At 31.2% G+C, this 25,835-nt stretch overlaps 1 protein-coding gene across 9 annotated transcripts in view; it reads left to right on the plus strand.

The window, feature by feature from the left end:
• LOC106880495 (TBC1 domain family member 5) overlaps positions 1–25,835 on the plus strand; it is an 83,694-nt gene that overhangs the window by 41,495 nt on the left and 16,364 nt on the right. For 4 of the 9 annotated variants that reach the window (XM_014930471.2, XM_014930466.2, XM_014930464.2 and 1 more), the window contains exons 8-15: positions 461–490; positions 2,423–2,525; positions 13,610–13,698; positions 14,871–14,891; positions 22,241–22,291; positions 22,778–22,847; positions 23,319–23,488; positions 24,666–24,808. In XM_014930471.2, coding sequence (XP_014785957.1) covers positions 461–490; positions 2,423–2,525; positions 13,610–13,698; positions 14,871–14,891; positions 22,241–22,291; positions 22,778–22,847; positions 23,319–23,488; positions 24,666–24,808 — 677 coding nt within the window. Of the gene's footprint in view, positions 1–460; positions 491–2,422; positions 2,526–6,760; positions 6,873–13,609; positions 13,699–14,870; positions 14,892–22,240; positions 22,292–22,777; positions 22,848–23,318; positions 23,489–24,665; positions 24,809–25,835 lie in introns of all 9 variants that reach the window. The other 5 variants (XM_014930467.2, XM_014930468.2, XM_014930469.2 and 2 more) reach the window with 5 other exon arrangements.

The following is a 25,835-nucleotide window of genomic DNA, read 5'->3' on the forward strand; positions in this document are numbered from 1 at the left end:
AACTTTTCTACTGTGTCTTTAAAATCTATCTGATCTCAAAGGAAAGATCTTACTCATTTCATACTCATTATTTTAGTAAAATTATTTTCACTTTTAATTAGATCTATTATCATCATCAATTATTAATAATTTTTTAACCTTTCAAGAAAGAAAATATTTGTTTGTCTCAAAGACTATTAATGAAGAAAAACTTGTCTTTTAATTCTGTACAGTTCAGTACTCCTTCCTTTATTCCTTATTGAATCAAAGAAGATTGTCTGTATATAGTGCACTTCTGCTATTAATGAAAATGAATATTTTGGCTCATTCATGTGATGATCGGTAGTTTTTGAATTCCAAACAAAGCAGGTAGTGAACATAAAATAAATACTTTTCGAATTTCTTTGAACTGTTAAAATGATAGATTAAGAAATATCTGAGAGAAAGTTAAATTTTATCTATTTATTTGATGATTATCAAGTAATTTTCGAAGAATGAAGTTAGGCACAAGGTAAGTTTTGTTTTTGTTCTCAAATAATTCAGTATAATCTTTTTAATTTTATATTCTGGAACATGCTTATTATACTTATATTATATTCTGGAACATGCTTATTGATTTAAGCTTAAAGCTTATATTGTCAATAAAGACATCCATTTCATCATTTTATAGTGTGCTTTAAATGCTTTGTTTTGTATTTTTTTTTTTTGTTTTTAAAGTTTTGATTTTTAATTCCATTGTATATTTTAACTGAATTCTAAGAAAAGCTTTTTCATTATTGAGCAATAATGTACAGTAATGAAATTATATATTGAAGAACATCTCTGATAATACTTTTTGTTTATCGACTATTTTTCTTCATAGTGTAACTTAATCATACTGATCTTCTATAATGTTCATTCGTTACTTTTAGGGAAGTTTGTTAAACTGTCCTCTTTGAAGTCAGACTAATTTTAATAATTCTAGAGCAGTTTTCTTTTGGTTTTAGATTAGCAAATTGTCTTTATATTTTTATTATTTTTTTGTTTTAGTTACCATTTTGGTTTTTACAACTTTTGGTCAGACTCAGTACTAGCTCCCCAAACTCGTAAACATTTATATCTTCACTCATTTGTCACCATTCTCATAGTTTCATACAATTGTGATTTTTGATGCATACCAATATTTCTTGGTGCATCTAACCTAATAATATACATTCAACAGTGAAGAAAAAATCTTCATGCAAATTATTTCCTTGAATCGCTTTTACATTTTTCCTTTTAAATGTGCTGTGTTTTTATTGAAAATTATGGTTGTTGGATGGTTTTGATCTTGTCTACTTCAAATGTTTGTTTTCAAGATAGACCAATTTTTAGAGTTAGTCCGTGTCATTATTTCCTTAGGATAGTCAGTTATATAACTTTGATACATCAATTCCTGCACTTGGATTGTTAGCTTCAAAATTTGATTTAGCTTTTAATTATTACAACTTAATTTTCAAACTACATTTATTTGTGTAAGACATGCTCCATAATTTGAGTCTCTTAAATTCGAGAGAACATTAAATTCAATTAGTGTGTAACAAGTGTATGTTACCTTCATTTCAAGTGTGACGTAGTATATTTTATTTTAGATGTATGAAGTGGGGGAAATAAAACCAAAAGTAACTCAAAATGCTACACTTAATTTTAGATCATTTGTCAGGACAAAGGCTCTGTAAATTGAAAATATGTAAGTTGAGAATATTTCAATTGAGAGAAATTTATACACCTAAAATATAAAGGTATTATGAAGAAAATTTAATAGTTTATACTCTGGAGTCTACAGGCTACTATTTAAAAAGAAACAGTTTTTAATACTTTCTCACTACTCATACTAAATTCTGATTTGTAATAGGAATGATGTTCTATTTTACTTGCATAAAATATTTTGAACAACATTGTTGAGTAAGTGATATATGCATTCTTTAATGTGAAATGCAACCTATTATGAAATTTTAGTGACTTGCTCTTTTGAGTTATAAAATTATTTAGAAGTTCTTCTTGCTAAGTTGAGAGGGGAACTTCCAAACTTAGGGACACAAAATAATAGCTGCTGTAGTAGTTGTAGTAGTGGGAATGATGATGTTTGCACTCATGGGTCATGTAGCCAAGTAATCTAATAAACACCTCAACCACTGTGCATCTCAATATATCCAAAACACTCTGCATACGTTTAACCAACTCTTCCTTGAGTTTTGAAGGAAAACAAATCTAATTTGGTAGACCTTTGATTAAAAAAAAAAAAAAAATTTTATGGTTTCTTTTGAAATGAAAGAAATTTTGTTTTCGAGCAGTGATATATATATATTTCAGTTTTATCAACCATCTTGTTGAGTGAGGATTTAAAAATATGAATCCTTTCTATGGTGCTCTAGCCTCTTCATTACATCATTGACTTATGTCATTTTTTTTGCTTCTGTTCCAGTTATCCTCGAATAGAATTTTTTCAGTCTAATCAAGTGCGAAACATGATGGTTGATATTCTGTTTATTTATGCCAAGCTGAACGTTGACTTGTCCTATAGACAGGTTACTATTTCTTCATTTTTATTTCTCTTCTCTTCTCAAAGCTAAGTCTGCCATTCTTGTGTCTATTGCCATTGTAGCTAGCTGCACATTGTACAGCAGCATGTCTCCTATCAATGTTTAGTTTTTTGCATGCATATGTCCCTATCACTTTTCAGCATGGGGTGGTTATACATCGAGGGAATTTACTTCAGATTTACTCTCAAATATCTTGAACATTGTCTAATATTTAACATTTCACTTAGAGTATAAATATTTAGAAAAAGGTATATCTTAAAAGTGATAAAATTTGATAAACCTACTTCAAATTAAAAGTGAAAGTTTGATTGCAAAGTTTGAATAAACTTTGTGTAAAGATTATATATTATTATTAGATATATCAGTAATAAATTACTGTTACATTTTATAGTTAACTAGTTTTGTTAAATATTAAACTAAAATTGTTGGGATTGTATCTTTGCAAACTGTGTAGTCATTTACCTTAAATTCTTATTAATGACAGTTAAATATATTAATTCATTTATAATAATAATAATTTTTGTTATTGTAGTTTAAGTTGTAGAATGTAAATCATGATTTGTGACTAATGTTGACAAATAAATCTTTGTTTAGAGTTTTAGTCTATATTTTCTGCTTTTCCAATTTTAAGAAATTATTGTATGATATATAGTTAATAACTTATACAGAGTATATAGTTAATAACTTATACAGAGTAATCCCCTCTGAATTTGTTTCAAGGTATTTCATATATTTCCATGAAAATCTTATTTCCTCATTATAATTTGCTACTCAAAATATAATTTAGCTCTAAGGTTTTGTTGTTAAACCTTTACAAGAACATGCTGTCAACTTCTTTCACTATTTTGGATAATGCTATCTGTTAATTATTAACACCCAGAGAAAAATCCTGATTAGCAACTTTTCCCTTTATAATTACTAGTCATGTTTGAGCCATTTTATATGGTATTTAATATTAAAAGTAGTCATTTCCACATAAACATTATTTTTTTGAAACTTATTTTCTGCTCAATTACTGACCCAAACTACTTCCAATTAATGTAACTGATGAGGTTCTATGCATGTCATAGTTAATTCATTAAAAGTCTGCATTTCTGTAATAACTATGCATAAAGTTTTCTTTTTGTTTGCATATCTAAATATTTAAAAAGCTTTTATGTAAAACAAAATTATCTTCAACTCCTACTGAATATAAGTTGAAAAATAGACTTAGGATTATTTACTTGAAATAACCTCTAAAAGTTGTGGCTTTTCTTATGAAAGCATAGTCATTTTAAAAACATTTAAGAGAGCCTTGTTGTAATGTTAATATTATAACCACAAATTACATAATTAATTTTTAATATACTGGAAGATTGTGTGGGTAAGTGATTTCTGTTATAGCCTCAGGGTCAGTAAAAACTTGCAAATGAAACTGGGTAGATGGAAACTATAAAGAAATTTGTCAGATATGTGTTTGTGGGTGTGGGTTGAATAAAATCAGTGTGTCCAAGTAAAAAAAAGTCAAAATATAACCTTGCATCTCCTTATATCCAGTAAACCCTTTCTTCGTTATGAGATAAGTATGAAGTTCACTATAAATGACTAAAAACCCTTGAAGCTGCTGCCTTAGCATGTACTTAACTGAAAACAACAAAAGAATAAAAGAACATACTAAGATTTTGCTTCTTTCCTACCAACATAAGCTATGGACGTTTTATATACTGTTTGGATTTTAGTCCATTGTTTGTTTTTATATGCCATGCATATTTTGTATTGACTGCCCATCAGCATCTTCATTGTTATCAACTATTGATGAGGATCTTTCCAAATCATTCTTGTTCTTCTCTGGAAAATCCTTAGGTTTGTAGAAAAAAAATCCTGTGTTTTTTACGTGCCACCTACACAGGAATCAGTCCAGCGGCACTGGCAACAACCTCACTCAAATGCTTTTTCACATGCCACCGGCACAAGTGCCAATAAGGCAACACTGGTAATGAACATGGTCGAATGGTGCTTTTTATGTGCCACCGGCATAGAAGCAAGTCAGCTGCTCTGGCAGTGATCATGGTGCTCTTAACGTTCCACTGGCACGGATGCCAGTCATTGAATTTGCGAATTTGATTTGATGTCGATTTCACTTGCCTCAACAGGTCTTTGCAAGCAGAGTTTAGTGTCCAATGAAGGAAAGGTATGCATAAGTGGGCTGGTTACACCCCTGGCATAGGCCATGTGTTATGGTCTCATTTGGCTTGCACTCTTCTCATGCACAGCATATTTCCAAAGGTCTCGGTCACTAATCATTGTCTCGGTGAGGCCTAATGTTCAAAGGTCATGCTTCACCACCTCATTCCAGGTCTTCCTCTTCCACAGGTTCCCTCAACTGCTAGAGTGTGGCACTTTTTACACAGCTATCCTCATCCATTCTCGCCACATGACCATACCAGCGCAGTCGTCTCTCTTGCACACCACATCTGATGCTTCTTAGGTCCAACTTTTCTTTCAAGGTACTTACACTCTATCGAGTATGCACACTGACATTACACATCCATTGAAGCATACTGGCTTCATTCCTTGTGAGCTTATGCATGTCCTCAGCAATCACAGCCCATGTTTCACTGCCATGTAGCATGGCTGTTCGTACACATGTGTCACTGCCATGTAGCATGGCTGTTCGTACACGTGTCACACAGTCTGCCTTTTACTCTGAGCGAGAGGCCCTGTAACCAATATTTGCAGACTAAAGTAATTCTTATGAAATATTTTCATATTAGATTATAATAAAAAAGACCATTTTATGGTTTATTTTTCTGTTGAGAGAAAAATAGATTTCATTGTTTAATATTTATTATGTAATCTCTGCTGAGGTTTACTTTGCCTTTCATCTTTTCAGGGTTAATGAATACTAGTTAATCGACTTACCTCCCCACAAACTTGCTGGTTTCTTGCCAGAATTTGAAACCAATATTTATTATGTAATTTGATGTGATAAAGAATTGAAAATAGCAATTGCTGATCAAATGAGATTCTGGTTTGTTCTGCACAAATTCTGCTTTAAGTCTTAAAGAAACTTGGATTTTTGGCTCTGTCAAGAGACAGAACATTATATAATAGTACCTGTGGAAAGAAAATGAGAGTTTGATCTGACTAGTCTATGTTGCCATTTGTCTCAGCAATAATACCTGATAATGACTGCTAAAATTACAACTTAGATATTGTAGTTCATCTGTTAAAATGTTATGGCTTCTTGTAATAAATTGCAAAGAAGTAGTCTATTTAGAATAATTGATTTATTAAATGACTATTGCTTGATTGGTGTATGACCTCTATGTTGCATAGCCTGCTAATACCCCAGTGAGAAAGAGAGTGTAGCTGTAAGATTGAAAAAGTGAAACCAATAATACTAAGTTTATAAACTTTAAATGATTGCAAATTTGTTAACAGCAAAAGATGTTAGTTTATTATTTCTGATTATATTACTTGTGAGTATATTAGTGTTTGAATATTGATTAGAGCAAAGCTTTTTGCTTTCAGGATTTCTTTACTGCATATTTTACATATTTGTGTAATTGGAATAGTTCCCTAACTACTAAAAGCAGCAGTGACTTGTGGTAGTCATCACCCTTCCTCATGATAATTATCATCAGTAACTATTTAACATCTATTTCCATGATGCTGAGATGCAATATATGTTTGTATGTCATCTGCAAGTAATCCAGTGCATTTTTAACATCTTCAAGTGTAAAGTTGAATAAGTCTTCAGAATACTAAGCAGTCTTTTGGTATTTCTTCTGTTAACTCCAACTCAAAATTTTTTGGTGATTCTTGTTTCAATTTATTTCTTCATTTGGCAGAACTCTAATCTGAGATTTAATTGCTGGTCACATTTATGTCTTAACCACTGATTATAATTTCATGCAACTGAAATCTTTTCCAGTGTCTATGAAAAGCACATCATTTGCTATTGTTAATAATTAAAATAAAAAAGAAAAAGAAAATTGCTTTTCAGTGTTTCTAGATATTGAAATCCTCACCGATTCCATTTTAATAAATATATATTTCTTCTTTTTAGTGTTGTAATCTTCCATGTTGTTTGTTGTCATTTTTTCTTTTTTGTTTTTGTTGTAGCATGCCTTGAATATTGTGGACTTAGTCAAATTTCTACAACTGCCTCTTGTTGCTTCTGTTTTTGTTGGTGTCCAGGGATATGCTTTGTTTATTTTCTTTTCTTTTCCTTCTAGTTTTCCTGAGATTCCTTTCTTCCAATCAGACCAGGTTCATCAACTGATGGTTAATGTGTTGTTCTTATATTGTCGCAATGATCAGATGAAAACTCATTTGTCATACCGACAGGTTGGTTTCACTCCTCTTTATATGAGTTCATGATATCCTACAACAGGACGAGTGATGTTACATTCTTTCAGTAACATTTCTTTATCACTGTACTACTTAACTGGATTTTTACTAAAGAAACATTATTAAACAAAGATATTTTTATGTTTGTCTATTTGGCTCTCTCTCTCTCTCTCTCTCCCAAAATGAAATGAAAAAAAAAGCAACTCAAAGTAACCTGAGACACCCAGTGAACAGTTTATTTTCCAAGCATAATGTCATTTTGTTTTATTAATAATGGTTTACAGTAAAACCCTACAAAAATATCTTCTTTAGTAAACAATATTGTAGCTTTAATTATGTTGTAAATATCACTGAAATTTGTCTAACGCTGGATATTGAGACAAATGGTTACAAGTACAAAAAATGTTTGTTTAAAAGAGAGAGAGAGCTGCATCTTCTAGAAAAATAGGCACAATTTTGTTTAATCTTTGTTTCTTGATTTTATTTCTGAACTTTCCAAAAAATTGTTTTTGAAACCACGTTTAATGGGTAATATTTTATTGGGGCCATTTCAATACCCTTAACAGCAATAGGTATGTTTATAGATACAAACCCTTTCAAAATCCTAAATGTGATTTTGTACTGAATTCTTTAAACTAGCAAGTGAAATATATAAATGGAGTACTGTTATTTTATAATAAATTTATTTGGCAATGTGGAGTGATTTTTCTTATACTACATATTCCTATTTTCTGCAAGCATTATTGCTTAGCTTATTAAGTGATGGTCAGAATGATAATTAAATTATTGATATAATTAATTTCCTTAGCCTTTATAATCATCACAAATTTATCACAGTGTGCTGAAGTAAATTTTTGTATATTAGAAAGAATAGCATTTAACATACATGCATGTTTTCTGTAAAACTACAAAACTCTAAGCAAAGCACCAATTATTTCTGAGGATTATGATGATTTTAGAAGTAAGTTCCGTCATGGATTGTAACCATTTAATCCTTTCCCCAATGCCCTTTCTAGTGTTTGTAGTTGGTTACTATGTTAAACTAACACAAGTGTGTGCACAATAACTTAAACCATTCTCAGCTATGAGACTAGTGGTGGTCTGCATTTGTAAAATTCTGTTCAGTAAAAACAAAAAATTTAAGTATGTTATAGTGCTGTGAGTTGAGGAACTGAGGTATGAAATATTTCTTTTCCTTACGGCACCCTAATATACTGTAGTTTTTTTCACTTTTTGCTGAATCCAGACTTGGTTTGGTACGTATATTATTTTCTTCAAATTCTCTTTTCAAAGATGATTAATCTACTAATCCTTAAAAGACCAATTGCCTATAAGACATTCTAATAATTTTTTTAAAAAAACAGTTTATTATGTCAATTATCTCCATCAACCCTATTGTACAAATATACGTAAATAAAACTGAATGTTGGGTGGACTATTCACTAAAAATTTACTTTTTCTTCTTCTTTAAATTTACAATTTATAGCTGAGAGTGTCTAATTAATCTAATCATTAGCAAAATCTTTCTCTGTCCAGTTTCTTTGTGGAAAATGAAATATAGTTGTTTCTTGTACAAACATATATTAATTTCTAATATAGCTGTTTCTTGTACAAACATATGTTAATTTCATATACATATTGTAAAGAGAGTGACTTTGTGGTTTGATTCCTTAGTATGGAGCTAATGACTTGCATTTAAAGTGCAAGAGTAAGTACAATAATACTGTGTAATTGGATAGGAGGTGATTGGTGGTAGTGGGAACTGAGTGTTGCCAATATTAATGAAAATCTTGAACGACTTGGACCCAATCCACAGCATAGAAATAATGTAGTGTCCACAATAGATAGGGCCACTATGCTGGCCATCACAATACAGTCATATGACTCATCTGTCTTTATGAAATCACAAGAAACTAATAAGGCATCCTCTTTGAAGCCTCCAGGAATTTACTCACATTTTAAAAGTAGGTAAAGAAAATTCTTGATTTTTATCTTCTGATTTAACATTCTACCTATTTTTTTTTAGTTTCTTTTCTAAAATCTTGTGATGACAAATTTTAGCTGATTAATATTCTAACCCTAACCCTCTCAAAATATCCATTTCACATTTGCTAATTTAAATGATACCTAAATAGTGTTCAGATTTTTTTCAGATCACACCCTTACTGTTAAAAGAAACCATTGAGTATTGAATAATGTAGTCCTAGATGGACATAGATGGAATAATTTATAATTAAGTTTGTAGGATTGAGGTTGACTTGGGGCTAAAGAACAAAATGTAAAAATTATATTTCAAACAAAATGTAGCACTGCTACAATGATTAACTAAATGTTTTGCTTCAATATTTTTAGAATTTTAGGAGTAAATGTATTCAATAATTTGTTTTCATGTCCTATTGTACATTGTACACTGTTGGTCACATGATAATATCTAAAAGCCCAAACTCATTCTTTAAGGTTCTTGTTTGAAAAGAGGTTTATAATATAATTTTATCTTTAATTCTTAAACTAGCATTACAGTGTGTGTGTGTGTGTGTGTGTGTGTGTGTAAATGAATACATTTTGTTTACATGATTTTGTTTGAAAAGTTTTAAGCTAAAGAGACAGCAGCAGCAGCATGTGTTTAATTTTTGCTGTAGAATAATTTATAACTTGCTTGCATGGTCCTTATTTGGACATGTGCATGTTTTGGTTGGAATCATACTTAAAAGTAGTTAAATGAAATTAATTAATTTTCTGACCTTGCTAGTCTGTTTTCTTAAAAAATTTTTTTTTGTAAATTTTGTGATGATAATTTTTAGCCAATATATTAAATACATGAATTCAAAAATTTATGGATCAAAAATGTATTTAATAAACCATACCCAATTTTATGTTCTCAAATTTAAATGATATCAAAATAATGGGATACAAATAAACATATTGAACTTAATTAAAAATCAAATCATTGTTGATTAGTGATTGTAATTTAATTTTTTTAACAGATAATTAATATTATAATGAACACTTTGCTTGCATTGTAGAGTAATTGGCTGGGTAGAATGTTGTCATATGGCTTTTGTTTCATTCTGTCATCATTCAGATTACCTACAAACTATTGCTCAAGTTCCTTTGTTGTAAATGAAACTATAAGAAATTTATCATAGTAATGTTTTTACAGTGTCTTTAATTTAGATTGGGTTTATTTCTAAACCTGATTCAACTGAAATTTAAAGTGAAGATTTAATAGGAGTGGGTGTTTAGATCTCTTTATTGTATTGTTTCTCTCTTCAGTTTTAACATATAAAGTTTAGCCTTTAAATAATATACGACAAAGAGAAATAAATAAATTTGTATTTTTGAAGTTTGTGGTCTTGTCTGCCTGTTTCTCTAAATTTCAACTAATATAAAACTTTTAATATAATATTTGAATATAACCAAAGGGTATGTTAAATATTCTTTGTCATTCCCTTGTTTTTAGTATATTAATGTTTATACATCTACATGTTTTAATGTAGTCAATGAAATAGTTATAATGAAAGTACACTTACAGTTTGTATATATAGTGTTTTCTTGCTAGAAAATGTATTTGTGGCTTATGATGAATAAGTTTTCATCCGTTTTTCAAAGTGTGACAACAATTTAAAAAACAAAACAAAACAAACTGAAGGCAACAAATATGTCTCTTGTGAAGTTTTCATCAGAACATCCCATGACTTTTTGATGACCTGGTCAGACATTTAGTGTTTTTCCTTCCTGCATGTATTGTTGTAGTTATGTCACACTGTTTTTGATGCATGTGAGTTGTTTATCAAATTTATTCACATTTTGCATAGATATGTTGCAGATTTATTATTATCATTATTATAAGTGTATGTTTTAAATTCCTATATCATTAAATAATCTATAAGGGATTAATGCCCTCTTTGTTGTGTTAATGAATTAACTGTCTATTGAATGTAAGTATATGTGTCATATTTTGCCTGATGCTTTTCTTCTATCACTTTTTCAGAAAATAAATAAATAAATAAAATTTCTTTAAGTTTGTTAATGTGAACATACTGAAATGTATTTGGTGAAATAATTTATTTTATTACAGAATCACTTATTGTTTAGTGAAACAACTTAGTCATTAAACTAGTGTTTAGAATGTAAATTAACATGAAATTTTGACTCTAAAACAAGGAATTTGTATTATAGAACCTGGGGCAGCTTTGGGCAGGTTGGTATCAAATGGGTTTAATCAACTATTTCAAAATCTATGACTTATACTTTATTGGAGTAATGGGTGGGGGAATCAGTAGAGTGCCAGACAAAATGTGCTGCAAGTTATATCCCTTTACATTCTACTTTCAAACACCTAAAGTTCATTTTGACATTCCATCCTGCCTTCTGAGATTGATATGATATACCAGTCAAATTGCATAATCAATGAAATGAGGGAGTATATCCCTTATCAAAAATTTATGGCCTTTTGTCAATTTAAACTGATACAATATTTAGTTTTGATCGTTTTGGCTGAGTTCAAATGTCATTAGAAATTATTTCTGTTGTTTCTTCTCAAATCAGCAAATTAATGTTAATATATCATCATCAATTCAATTCTTTGTAAAACATCCAATAAAACCTAAATTTTTGTGCTCTAATGAAAATGTCATAAGCATTCTTAGTTTGAATTATTGCAGGTTAGAAGATGGAGAAAAAAACAAAGTAATCATTCAATGACTATTATTTTTAATGGAATACATTAGTTGTATATTTCAATTAGTTTTGAATATATTCTGGAATTTTTGTGAAAAACTAATGTTTTTCATTATTAAGTTGTTAACAATGTGTTTTACATAAAATTATGAGAGGCTTTAACTAGGAATGCTTAAAAATGAGAAGTTTTAGTATCAGAACTGAGGCTTGTATCAATGGGTGAGGCTACCAGAATCCACCTCCAATTATACTGAAGTCACACAGTTGCACATACATAAGTATCCCTAGGCATTGTTCTACCCTTCTCTTCAGCTTCACTTCTTTCTTATTTTCTTTCCTTGTTGCAGGTTTTTTTTTTTTCACTTTCCCTTTATTCTCTCTCTCTCTCTCTCTTTTTTTTAGTTTAACACCTAACACTTTTGATGCTAACCTTTCTGAAACTCAACACCCCAAGTTCTATGTTAAAAATCTTCCTATGATCTAAGTTAAAACCTAAATTAAAACCTACCAACATATTTCATGTTAATTTATATTCCAACTTGATAATGACAGTTATTTTATTAAATTTTTTGTTTTTTAATAAATTAATTGATAGATAGGCTGTGTATTTGAACAGAAATATTTTGACAAAAGCATTAAAATAAATTATTGAAATAAGTTATTAATGTGTTAAATAAAATTATATTTGGTACACTTTAAGTTATATTAATGAATTCTGTACAAAAGTGACTTTGACTTACATTTTTACTATTGTCATTTTACTGTTTATAAAACAATTTTTGAATTTGTCTTGTTTCATTTGACAGTGGTTCACAAAAAAAAAAAAAAATTCTTTAAATGCTAACACTGTAATGATAAAGGGATTTTAAAGAATTAAAAAAATTGTTTTTATTCAAACTAGGGAATACTAGTCTCATTGGTTATGGGTTTCCAATGTGCCAATCACTTATTCACTGCTTTTCTGATGGTGAAAATGACAAGGAAGTGCCTGTATCTTGATTCAGAACAAATATCCCAGAGGACGGTGTTCACAAAGCACAATTTTATATCCTTCACTAAAATGCACAGATGCACTCAGTTGGCTTCTACACAGTTTCCATCCAAGACATTGGTTAACCCAAAGCTATAACAGAACATACTTGCCCAAGGTACCATACTGTAGGATTGAACTCAGGGCCATATGGGTATGAAGCAAGCTTCTTAGCTGCACAGTTGTGTTGCTTGTTGTTGCAAACAACTTATGTAATATATATAAATTGGATTCTATAAATTAGGTTAACTTTAATCTAATTATGCTAACATAATTAGCCTATGTTAATTATATATCAGTAATTAATGATTATATACTTACAATCTTTATTTATAACATTTAAATACAAAGAAATAGGAAAAAAGAGGGATAAGAAAGGAAAAGAAAACAAGGTTAGGGTGTAAAGCAGCAGGGGAGAGGGTAATGGGCCACATACCCTAGAACAAATGGTGTGGTTAGTCATGGAGAATGGCTGGCGGCATTTGCTGCAGCAGCCATTCCACCTCACAGGGCTCATTTCTTCAATGGGCCACTGTCATCCCTATTTTTCAGAGGAAACCCTATACTATGAGATCCACTATATCATATATTGAGGAGTAGAACAAATACAAGATAACAAACTGGTTTAGTCAAGTTTTTGTTTTGTATGTTTGCGGGAAGAGTGAACTGGGAGAGGGATAACTGAAGAAGAAAAAATAGTCCTTCAGATAAATGTTACTATTATAGTCTTCCAAACTCAAGATGTTTGATGTTTTATTAGGCTGTGTGACTTTTTTTTATATTATGATACTTTTGATTAGGTAAGAGATGCTGCCTTAAATGTCTGAATTTATATTGAAGTATTTTTTCATATAATCAATCTGGTATAAAAAAAAAAAGGCAATGGGAATAAATTAATATGTAATCTATTGCAGTTAATATTACATGTTTGATTCTAGAAATGTTTGTTAATTATACTTACCTGAATTATTGTAATGATGTTCTTGATTAGAAATATCTTACTTACCAAACATGCTTTCTTCAGGGTATGCACGAACTTTTAGCACCATTAATATTTGTACTACACTGTGATCATCAAGCATTCCTCCATGCGTGTGAAATAGAAAGTATTGGGTAAGTAATTTTTTTGTTACTTTTAATTGGTTTTATTTTATTCAAATTACAATATGATAAGACCATCTTGTGGGTTTGCTTTCTGGATTATTATTGTTGCAGTTTGAGCTGGAGTGGCCAATAGCTTTAACTTAAATTGAAATAGGATTACCCTGTCTTTTCCAGGGTACTTAAGCAATTTGAAATAGTTGCCCTGTTTTGGATATTTTACAGACAACATTGATTATAATAATTGGAACCTTTAATGTAAAATCTTTCAGTGTAATTAACTAATTATACTAACTTCTCATGAATACTTTGAAATGTCAAGTATTCCAATCAAATCAAATGTTATATTGTTGGATTTCCTTTATCCTAACATTATTATTACCTCCTTCTATTGTGTTCAAATCTCTTTTATGTTGCCTTTCTTTTGAAAGCTTGATTTATCTAACCCTTTAGCATTTAAACTGGCCATTTCTGGCCCAAAATGTTCTACCTGTTTTGTGGTCAAAGTGGTCAAATCTGGCCTCTTACACCTACCTGACAGTGTCATTCAAATCATATTTACATCATCAAAATCTCAAAGCTATGATTAATTCAAAACAATGTGAATGAATAAGTATTACAATTGACAGAAACCTGAATGCTAAAGGGTTAAACATTCATTCTATAAAGTCATTGTTCTCATTCACTTCCTAAAACTTAACACAGGTACTTTACTAGTGATGAAACATAATTTAATTTTGTTTCTTTTTAATAGTCATTAATCATTGCACTGTAAACTATTTGCTCAAATTTCCAGTTCAGTGTCTTGTAAATAGGGTAGAAGTAGTTTATAAACCTTACTCAAAGGAACTAAAGAGAAAATGTTGAGTTTTGAATTTCTTGGACTAAGGCACCAAAACCCTATTCATTTAGATTTTTGTTTTTGACATTTCAATTTCTTAATTGTAAATTATAACTCAACAGTTGTTACAAGATTTATGTGATTCTTAGTGTTAAAAGTATATTTTTTCTTTTGTTGGTAAAGAATGTTTGAGAAAGTTGGTAACTGTATTGGATGACAGAATGTAAACTTATTTATTGCTTTTTATTGCTGATAATTTGTAGCTTGATTTTTTTTTTCTTCAGTTGCTTAATTTTTTTTTTTGTTTTTTTTTTTTTGTGATCGTTGTTTTAACATCTTTCAGCCTTACACAAATTACCGAGAGGTTAGCATTTTGATTCTAATTGCTTTCTTTCATTTATGCTGCTTTGCTGGTTCTGGACTTTAACAACATTTCTTGACAAAAACATGTTTTCCTATGATGAATGTCTTTTCTGAAGAATTACCTGAATGCACTGGAATTAGTTACCAATTTTCTCTGAATTTTTTAATCTTATTGTTTATGTCAAAACTACTAGGAATTTTAGGTTTATTTTTTTTCTTTGCATGCCTATTTTTTCTTTACAAGTGCCTTGTTTTCCTTCCATTTCCTGGTAGACTCTTCAAACTATCTTTCATATATAAAAACACTACAATATTCACATAAGCTTTTTTATATTTAGTTATTTTTTGGTTAACTTTTGTTTTTAAACCTTTACTTTAGAAATTACTTTTAAATATTTGAATATTAATAACTTAGTAAATAATAATAATGCATTTGATTGAATACAAATTCTTAAAAATAAATTTATAAATAAAAGTAAACATTAATTTTCCTAAAATCTAGGGTACATCATTTAAACTTGTTTGTATTGAGATATTTGGAAGAATCCACATACAAACAATTGAATTAACTTTCTGATTATAAATGAGGTTTAACAATTTTTTGTGTATTAGTTATTGGAGTGGGGGTCATAGATAAGTTGTATATCAAATACTTATGGGAAAAATAATTTTTCACGAGAAGTTAACTCTTTCATTACATTCTTAGTCAAATATACTTCATGTATTTTACTTAACTTTGGAAATAATCAAGAATTTTAAGAGATTTAGTAAATTATCAATCAGTTTTATATTACATTGATGATTGGAAACAAAGTTTCATGTATGATATTATGGTGGAATGTTTTGTATGGTAAAAACACAATCTCAGGCTGGTTGGTATCAAAAGGTTTAGAAACATTTTTAAATGTTGATATTAAAATTTTTCACATTTTGAAGGGTTCTGTGTATGTTTTTGGAAGGATTATATCTTTAAAAAGATTGGAAATGCCAGTATTTCTCTCTCCATCTATCTGTTTCTCTGATTTTCATTTTGAAAATATCAAGTTACTTTCATTTGATATTTTTAGAAGAAAGCATGCAATTTTTATATGTCTATTGTAAAATAAGCCCATTCTATTTGTTTTAAACATAAATATACTTCAGCAACCTGAACAAAATTTTTAGATGAAAATCATTTAAAATCCATCCATCTTTTCTACTTATTATTTCTGGGATGATCATGGGGGTAAAGTCTTCAGGTACTTCTTTCATAGGTTCTTGTCAGAAATAACCATCTTTAGATTTTCCCGCTGGATTCCCAAGAGTGACCAACTGAGACTATGGATATTATCCAACCGTCTTGTTTTTGGTCTACCACAAAGTCTCCTGCTGGTTGGCTCATCTTGAAGAATCGGTTTTGCAAGTCTTTTCTTTGACATTCTAATCACATGTCCATTGTGTTGGAGCTGTAACCTCTCAGTGCTGAGAAGTAACAGCTCGACCCAGAGAAACTCCCTGATCTCGGAGTTATGTATCCTGTTGAGTAATGTTAATCCAGAGATCATTCAAAGGAACTCCATTTTGGCTGTTTGTATTTGCAATTGTACACTTTTGGTCATTACCCAATGAAGATAGTGTGTTTGGTTTTTCTTTTCCAACCTTGTCTCTTCTGAGGATTGATTGCTGGAACTGGTGCATTACTATGCCAGCCCCTGCAATTCTAGCATCCACTTCAGCCTCCTGCTTCTTATCACTCAAGGATACAGCCTTGAGGTACTTATACTTCGCTGCTTGTCTCAGTGATGTTGAATTAACATGCAGAGTGCACTGGGAAGACTTTCATGAGGGGAACCAATGTCTCAGTCTTTGCAATACTAATTCTCATCCCTCCCTACCTCACAGTATTTCAAAATAATAATAATGAGTGGGTGCAAACTCTTAGAAGTTGAAGTTTATTATTTCCCTATTATTTGATTTCCACAAACAGTTTACATTACTGCAGTTCTGAGGCTGGGCTTCAGCACTTTCTTTATAAATTTCTTTCTAGATAAACAAAATTGAAGTAAATAAAAGTAAATTTCCTTACTTTTTTGAAATAAAATTCTCTGCATGTTATTGCTAGTATGAGAAAGTAAAAGTAGATATTAGGATTAAAGCATCAGTGGTGATGATATACAAAACCCCATAATTTATTTTAAAATATATATATCTATTTTATTGTATGGTATATCTTCAATCTTCTTTCTTTGTTATATTATTTCCTCTTTTATTGAGATCATCAATTACTCATTCTCTTTATTTTTACAACACTCCAAACTGTATTCACATTAGTTGCAATAGGATGATGTTTCAGACCTTTTAGTTTGTATTTTAACTCTTGTAGCTGCACTGGTTGATGGGATTGCTTATTAAATTTGCTTTCGTTGACAATACATCTTGACATTTCAACCATTCATCACATCTTGTCAAGTTGATAATTTTTTAACATAATCCTAACTATAAAAATTGAATCTTTAGGCTTCTTAAATTATTGCTTAGTTATTACTGTCATTAATATTCAATCATTGAACTGTGGTCAGGCTGGAGCATTGCATTCTATGGATATGTTGATTACAGTGGTTCCAGTACTTTTAGTAATTGGCACTTTCTTCAAAAATCTTGGAAGGATGGCAGGCAAAGTAAACCCGGGCAGAATTTAAGCTCAAAACATAAAGGGATGTAACTAAATACTATGAGATATTTTGTTTGCTGCTCTACTGCTTGTGCCATTCTGACATGTTAAATAATTTAATAAAGATGTTTTTTATTTGCCCATGATACATGATGAGATGGTTCTGGCAAAGTAAACCTTTGTATCAGAACAGACATCCTGCAGTTAGAAATGCTCCAGTCCATTATTTATTGATATTATCTCTGTCCTTTCTGTAATCTCACAAAGGATCCATTTATACACATAAGATCATATTGTGCATTATATTGAATGTATTCCTCTTTATCTGTTGCATCTTCTGCCACTTTACTGTACAATTTTCAAAAGGAATTGTGTGTGATTGCAATAACAAGAAAATAGAGTTGTAATAGTTATGCATGATAGGGAGTTAAAGAAGGGAGTAGGGTGGGAGAGAGATCATCATCATAACATCTACATTTCCATGCTTGTATGGGTCAGCTGGAGTTTATGAGGGCAGTTTTTCTACAACCAGATGCGTTTCTTGTCACCAATCCTTACCTGTTTCAGAGTAAGGTAATATTTCCCTATGGCAAGACATTTTTCCACAGAATATTGAATAACATTCATTTATAATAATCACTTGCTGTCTGTCCAAGGAGAGAGAGAGAGAGAGACAGACACACACACACACACACACACACACCTACCTACCTTTCAGTTTCCAATCACTTTGTCCAAGATGCCACACAATGGGACTGAAAATGGAATCACTCAGCCATGCCTGTGCCTAGATCAATATTATTTGAAAACTTAAGCCTATTTTAAATTTAGCTGGTTAAGTGCATTGCTTTATGGCAGAAACAACTGTAAGCTAATGAAGCCAATTAGTCTATGATGGGGGTGGGGTTACATTTTTCACCAGGGAGGGTCCTTGTATTTAAGAGCAACCATGCATCCCGCTGTCTGGTGAGAATGAAATCGATCTGGCTAGCAAAGTCACCGGATTGATAGGTTATCAGGTAGCTAGCTGGCTTCCCGAAGTTGGTATTGCAGATTAATAGGTTATTTGCATTGCAGAACTCCAGGAGCCTAGTTCCCTCTTCATTTCTGGTACCAACTCCATGGCTCCCATGTACACCATGGAAGATACCAGATTGCTGTCTGATATGCCCATTAAAATCTCCAGCTACAAAGATGAGGTCATTGTCACTCATCTTTGAGGTAGCCTACAGAAGAATATCATAAAAGTGATCCTTCTGTTCATTTGGTAGGCCTGCTTGTGGAGCATGGGCAGAGATAATTGTAGCTATACCATTCTGCAAGACTAGCCTGAGTTTAAGTACTCTATCATACAACCTCACTACTTCTATGACCTTATCCACCCATTTCTCTGCAAGAAGTATGCCCACACTCCCTATTCCATCACTATTACCTTTCCAGAAGAGTTTATACCTATGTGCTTTGCCTGTGAGGACTCCTCTCCATCTTACCTCTTGTGCGCAACATACATCAACACGTCTCCATTCAAGCATCTCTACAATCTCGCTAGATCTACCTTTCAATGTACCTATATTTAGAGTGCCAACTCTGAAAACTGGGAAAGAGATATGGGAGGTAACAGAGAGGAGAGATGTTATTCAGTACCTGAAAAGAAGGTTCTTGTGAATGTTTGGTAATAGGTATCATAATAGTTGTTCTTGCTTTTAACTTGCCGTCATTCAAACATGTTAGAGTTAAGGTTGTTACCTCTACTGGGGGTGGGGGGAGTGAGGAAGCATTGTATATGAAAAGGTTTGGAGCATTGTAAATATAAGCGTTATGAGCCTAGTGGGTGAAGCATTACTGATGCTGCACATATAAATGTGTAAATAAATGAATAAATAAAAAATGGGCTACTATCTGGTTTAGTTAGTCTAGAGATGGTGGGGATAGAAAGGAGAGAGGGGAAGGGACACCTGAATGTCCAGTAAGAGAAAGATTTCTGGTAAGAGTGCAAGAGAAAGAGAATTCTGGTGTTGGTGGTGGGAGTGGGAAAAGGTGGTGCAACCACTGATACGAAAGGTCATTTTAAGGGCTAGTACAAACAAGGAGTTATTTTATAGAAAAGTATGAAATAAGTATATACATGTAGCTAAGAAACAAGGTTAGTCATTGTAGGGTTAGAACAAACAAGAAAGAATTATTTTAGAGAATAAATGAGTTTGAATGAATGAATTATTTTAGAGAATAGATGAGTTTGAATGAATGAGGCAATTAAAAAACAAGAGAGATTCTTAGTTTAGCTGTGCATATTTTCGAGTGTCATCAGCCGCCGAGCACATGGAATAAACTAACGAAAGTCTGAGAGAGGGGTAGGGGGACAGGTGTGGAGGTGACAGCTGGAAATGAAGAAGGTAGCCTTTGCCCTAAACTTCAAAGAGAAATAGCAGGGAGTAGCCATTGCAACAAGAGATAAGAGAGATATAGACAGAAAAGAAAGAAATTTTAGTGAATGCTACAGAATACCTATATATATGTAGTCAAGAAACAAGGGAAGGGATTATTACTTTAGAGGGGGAGAGTACAAATTTGGAAGTTATTTGATGAGTTAATATAGAGGTTTACAGTTTATGAAAGGTCATTTTAAGGGCTAGAAAGAACAAGGAGTTATTTTAGAGAAAAGTACGAAATAAGTATATACATGTAGTATACATGTAGCCAAGAAACAAGTTTAGTCATTGTAGGGTTAGCACAAACAAGAAAGAGTTATTTTAGAGAATAGATGAGTTTGAATGAATGAGGAGATTAAAAACAAGAGAGATTCTTAGCTTAGCTGTACATATTTTTGAGTGTCATCAGCAAATAATTATAGTATTTTTGTACACGTTACAAGTGGAGTTTAAATGTTGAATGACCAGTATTTATTTTCAAATTTTAATATTCAAATCAGAACCAGCATTTTTCAGCAGTTTTACTAACTCTAATTCAACAAATCCTAATTGTATTTTATGAAAAGGTTTATTATAGATTGTATGGAGGTAAAGTGAGTAAATGGATAAGGACTCATGAGCTGTTAGTTCAAATCCCGTTGCAAGCATCTCGTGTTTCTGGCATTGATGCATAATTCTTCAAGCTTTAGTTTACTGGCTATTGATAACAAATCTTTCAGAAAGAAAACTCATGTTCAGCGGGAATTGTCTCTTATTCAGTTAGTGCTGCAATAACTGTAGTACAATAACATTATTGATAATCAACAAAGAACTAATTTTTTTTCTATTTTACAATTGTTGGTATAAACTGGAAGTTCCTTAAAAATCAGTAAATTCAACCAGCACCAACAGGCTTATTGGTTGTTTCAATCAGCTTTACATCAACTGACCTAAGGTGTAAAATTAACCACCTGGACATTAGGGAATAACTGTCAAGTCTAGCTTACTAAACATGTCTTATTCAGTTTGGTTGACAACTATTTAACACATTCTCTCATTCAGTGCTAAATAATATTCATCATCATCATCATCTTTTAACGTCCGCTTTCCATGCTAGCATGGGTTGGACAATTTGACTGAGGACTGGCAAGCCAGAAGGCTGCACCAGGCTCCACCCATTCGAAGACTTGTTACCTTCTAGAATTAGATTTACTTCCCAACACCAACATTCAGTTGTAGTGTGGAAGCAGTATGTAGTTTTTCAGTTTGACTTGAACAAATATTGTACTATATTGTACCTAAATTTGTTCTCTGTAACCTGTACTCTGTACCGCTTAATATGGTACTGTACTCCAACATAAATTTGTTCCATCTCTAACCCTTATACTACACCATTTCATATGCTATGCCTGAACAAAGAATTTAAAATTTCTAAAAGTAGACTTCGTATGCTTAATTCCAATTAAACAAAACATTTGAATTGACATCCCTGTTCAAATAATTTTGTGTTTTGCTCCTGTTCAACTACTAACATTTGCTTTGTTCCTGTGGAGTTTTTCTTTTTCATTTGCACAATTAATTTTTCTTAACATTTTCTTTTCTTTTATATTTTTACATTCAGTTAATTACAAATGTTTTATTTTTACCCCTATAATTTCCTCAGGATTATTTTCAGTTTTAATGTTTATTTAATGTAGTGAGTACATATCCCTCTTTAAAAATAAGCCAAACAAATTTTAATTTATCTTTTACAGTTTATTAATTTTCCAATTAAACATTTACATTCTTGATGCTCTTATCTAAAATTTTTGTTTGCTATGTAAAGAACAGTTGTTTACTTATATTTTGTGTATGCTACTTATAAAGCATGTACACATTTTTGAGAGAGTGTAGGTAGGTGACTTTTTTTTTTTAATATGCTAAATTGGGTTGAGTTCAGATCTAATACTTGATTTCTTTTCTAAGATTTGAATTTATAGATTTAAAAAATAATTTCATCTGGGAACATTTTCCACAATCACACAGGGGAACAACTCTTCCTCTCTTTAGTCTATACTATTAGAGATAAGTGAAAACCTATTGCTAATATGTTTATGGAGTGACACCATAGCTATGTGGAGATCTTGGAATAGCCTTATGTTTTAAATTAGATATTTCCTAATATTTTGTTTATTTAGAATATTAAATAAAGGTCAATGACAGTCAGTGAGTATACATTTGTATCAATCTTAAAGATAAAAAGTTAAAATTTGTTTGAACTAAAATAACCTGAATATTTTTATTTTCTTTCAGTGAAATGATTCGAGAATTGATGGATCCAATGTTTTTAGAACATGATGCTTAGTGAGTATTGTATCTTATTTTGGCATTTCTGTTGATTTAAGAATAACAACTCCTTAATTTTAACATCATTTTTTTTTATCATGTTACAATGGTACACATGTTTAAATAGCTTAATGGATAAGTTATGTTGACTTTCAGTTCATAGGCCTTCATTTCATCATATCCACTGTGTGAATTTCATTGTGTAACCTTGTTTTCAATGACAAATGTCAGATCTTGTAGAATATTGTCTCAAGAACTGGTGGTCAAATTCAGAAGAAATATGATAGTGATTGTTATCCAAATTATTCAATTGATCTGAATAAAATGGTAAAGGCTTTTTGTTGGATTCCATTATATCTACCATGGAAAGATAAAGGCAAAGTAATTTCTAAAGGAATTTCAAATTGGAATGAAATGCAATTCCACTGCCTTGCATTCCTAAAATAATCATCAATTCACTTCTTGTTCCTTAATAATATTATTTTAAATATTTCTGTTCTTTAGTGCTATGTTCTGTCAGGTAATGGCAACAGTAGAACCTTGGTATACAACCAAAGATGCTCCAACACCTAAAGTAAGTTAAATTTATTTTTTCATTTTCATTTCATTTAGTTAATGGTCATTTATCTTTATGGGTAGCTTCATTTCTAGCTTTTAGTTTCACCTGCAGGTTTCCACTCTATTCCTTTAATCACTATCTGAATTTATTGACTACTTTTAAGATTATTTAAAATTTTCTTTTATTTTGGATTTCCTGGAAAATTCTAATATTTTAATGCTTTGATCTTTATCTGCATATCAACAATGCTGCATAGAGACTTTAGTTCAGTTTTGAGAGCAGCATGAAGAGGAGAAAGGACATTATGCAGAGAGGAGAACGGTTTGCAGTGGGGTGGAAAAGAAAATAAGTTACTCTGATTGTCACTACAGTATTTCTTGAGAAATCTAAAATAAGAGGGAAGATTTCAAGTTGAAATATCATTCTATTTTTTGTGAAGAAAAAGTTTAATAGAAAATATTTGTAATTTTTTTTGATTCCTTGCAGGGTAAAGATATTTTTAATGTGCAACCATTTGCTAGGCCTCAAGATTTGAATCCTTCCAATGTCATAATTACCAAACTTACTCGAATTCAAGATTATATCTTAAAAAAATATGACGTGGAGTTACATTTACATCTTGAACGACTGGAAATAGTCCCACAAATTTATGGAATGTAAGTTTTGAACCATTCTCTTTATATATAATTGCTATGTTGATGATATATGATATACAGGGATAGTTGATTTATAGGGAAACAAATTGTTACAGGATCTCATACAGAGTTTTGAAAGATGTAACAAAGTGTATTTGCTAACTGTTGTATACTAATCTTCTTAGAAGATAGAAGTAGCAGCTTTTATTTTTATTTATTTATTTATTAAATATTTAATTAATCTGGTGTGTATGTGTGTGTGTGTATACACACACACACACAAACATCTTGTGGGTGAATTTGGTTGATGGAAACAAGAAAACCTGCTGGATGTGTCTGTGTGAATGTTTACATTCTGCATTTTGGATGAAAAGTGCTGAGGGTGATGTTTATTAAACTCTCTATCAACAAATTGTCCACAGTTCCTGCACTTTCAAAGACAAGTGGAATGAAAAATTCACTATGTTAGGCTTTGAATTTATATGTATTCATTTGACAAGGTAGTTTCCATTAGTTTCTGTTACTTGAATTGGAATCTACCAAGTTAGGAAATAATAACAGGTAAAACAGATAAGCAATTAATCCACACTTAGTAATACTCATCTTCATTATCATCATTTTAATGTCCACTGTTCCACACTTGTCTGGGGTCAAACAAAATTTGTTGAGGCAGATTTTCTATAGCCCAATGCTCTTGTTGTTGCCAGTCCTTACCTATTTTGAATTGGGTAATATTTTCCTTAGTCTTTTCAACATAACCAGCACAATGGCTGGACACAATTTCGAAGAAGACTATAAACAAACATCACTTGTAGGACAGTAATGCCTATTTACAAGTAGCACACAATATCAAATAAGGACATACAAACACCTGGCCTCTCCTGCATATATGACAAACTTCTTTCAGTTTCTATATACCAAATTCACTCACAAGACTTTGATTGATTTGGAGCGTTAGTGGAAGTCAGTTGTTAAAGGTGCCATGCAATGGTACTGAAATTGAAGCCATGTGGTTGGGGAGTGAAATTCTTTACTGCACATTTTTTTTTTTCTTCAAATAATTCTTTTTGTAAGATAGAATTCTAATCTTAGAAGCCATATGGTTTGTATCAATTTCTGAAAATCGATTCATTGATACAGTTTCACATTTTAAAAGGATTTTAGTTTCAATTTCATCCCATGATTTTGTATCTTTCAGTCGCTGGGTGAGACTTCTATTTGGCAGAGAGTTTCCAATGCAAGATCTATTAATGCTGTGGGATGCCATTTTTTCTGATGGAATTGGCTTTGATCTAGTTGATTATGTATTTGTCAGCATGTTGCTATACGTACGTGATCTATGTAAGTCTATTTCTTCTTCTTTCAATCAGAATAATTATGAAATGGCATGTATCAATAATAGCCTGTAAATATTGGGTTGAAAATCTTTTTTGGATTGAAAAAATTGTAGGCTACTTGTGGGACTTGAACCATGTTAGAATGCCTGTCATGTTTACAACTGTCGGTTTGAGCAGCCTTCAATTTTTCACATCCAAAAAGGATTTTCAACACAACATTTACATGCTATTTATTTATAGCTTTGTGTGTGTGCTTTGAGATATTCCAAAAAAGAATTCATGTTCTCTTGAAAGTTTATAAAATTCTTATGAATGCAACTGTGTGTGTGTGTGTGTGCACATACGTGCTCATATTTGTATTTAATTAGTAGATGCGTAATCAATCATTATGTAACTGATGTTTGTTTCACCATGATTTGGCTCTTCAAGTATTACTTTATTATTTTATATTCCATTTATTTATGTTGCCACTTTAAAACACAAACGAAAGTCATATTTTTTCACTAATTTTGAATTGCACTATATGCTTCATTGCCAGTTATATTAGTGTTATTATTGTATCATCATCATCATCATCATCGTTTAACGTCCGCTTTCCATGCTAGCATGGGTTGGACGACTTGACTGAGGATTGGTGAAACCGGATGGCAACACCAGGCTCCAATCTAAATTTGGCAGAGTTTCTACAGCTGGATGCCCTTCCTAATGCCAACCACTGTGTTATTTCTACGTGTGTGATTAAGCATGTGCACAACATTATAAACACAGAAATTATAACACTAACATAACAAGCAATGAAAACATTATGCAATTCAAAAATAGAGAAAACAACCTCCTTTATTTTCATTTGTATTTTTAAAAAGCAACTTAAATGGATTACAAAGTAATATCTGTAGAGTCGAATCACAAGGAAACCAATGGTAGTAATGTAGTAATCAACTGTCCAGTGTGTATATGTGTGTACATACACACACACACACACACACACACATATAATTAATCCAAAAAAACAATACGTTTCAAGCAAAGCT

This window comes from Octopus bimaculoides, chromosome 4 (genome assembly GCF_001194135.2).
Source record: "Octopus bimaculoides isolate UCB-OBI-ISO-001 chromosome 4, ASM119413v2, whole genome shotgun sequence".
NCBI lineage: Eukaryota > Metazoa > Mollusca > Cephalopoda > Octopoda > Octopodidae > Octopus > Octopus bimaculoides.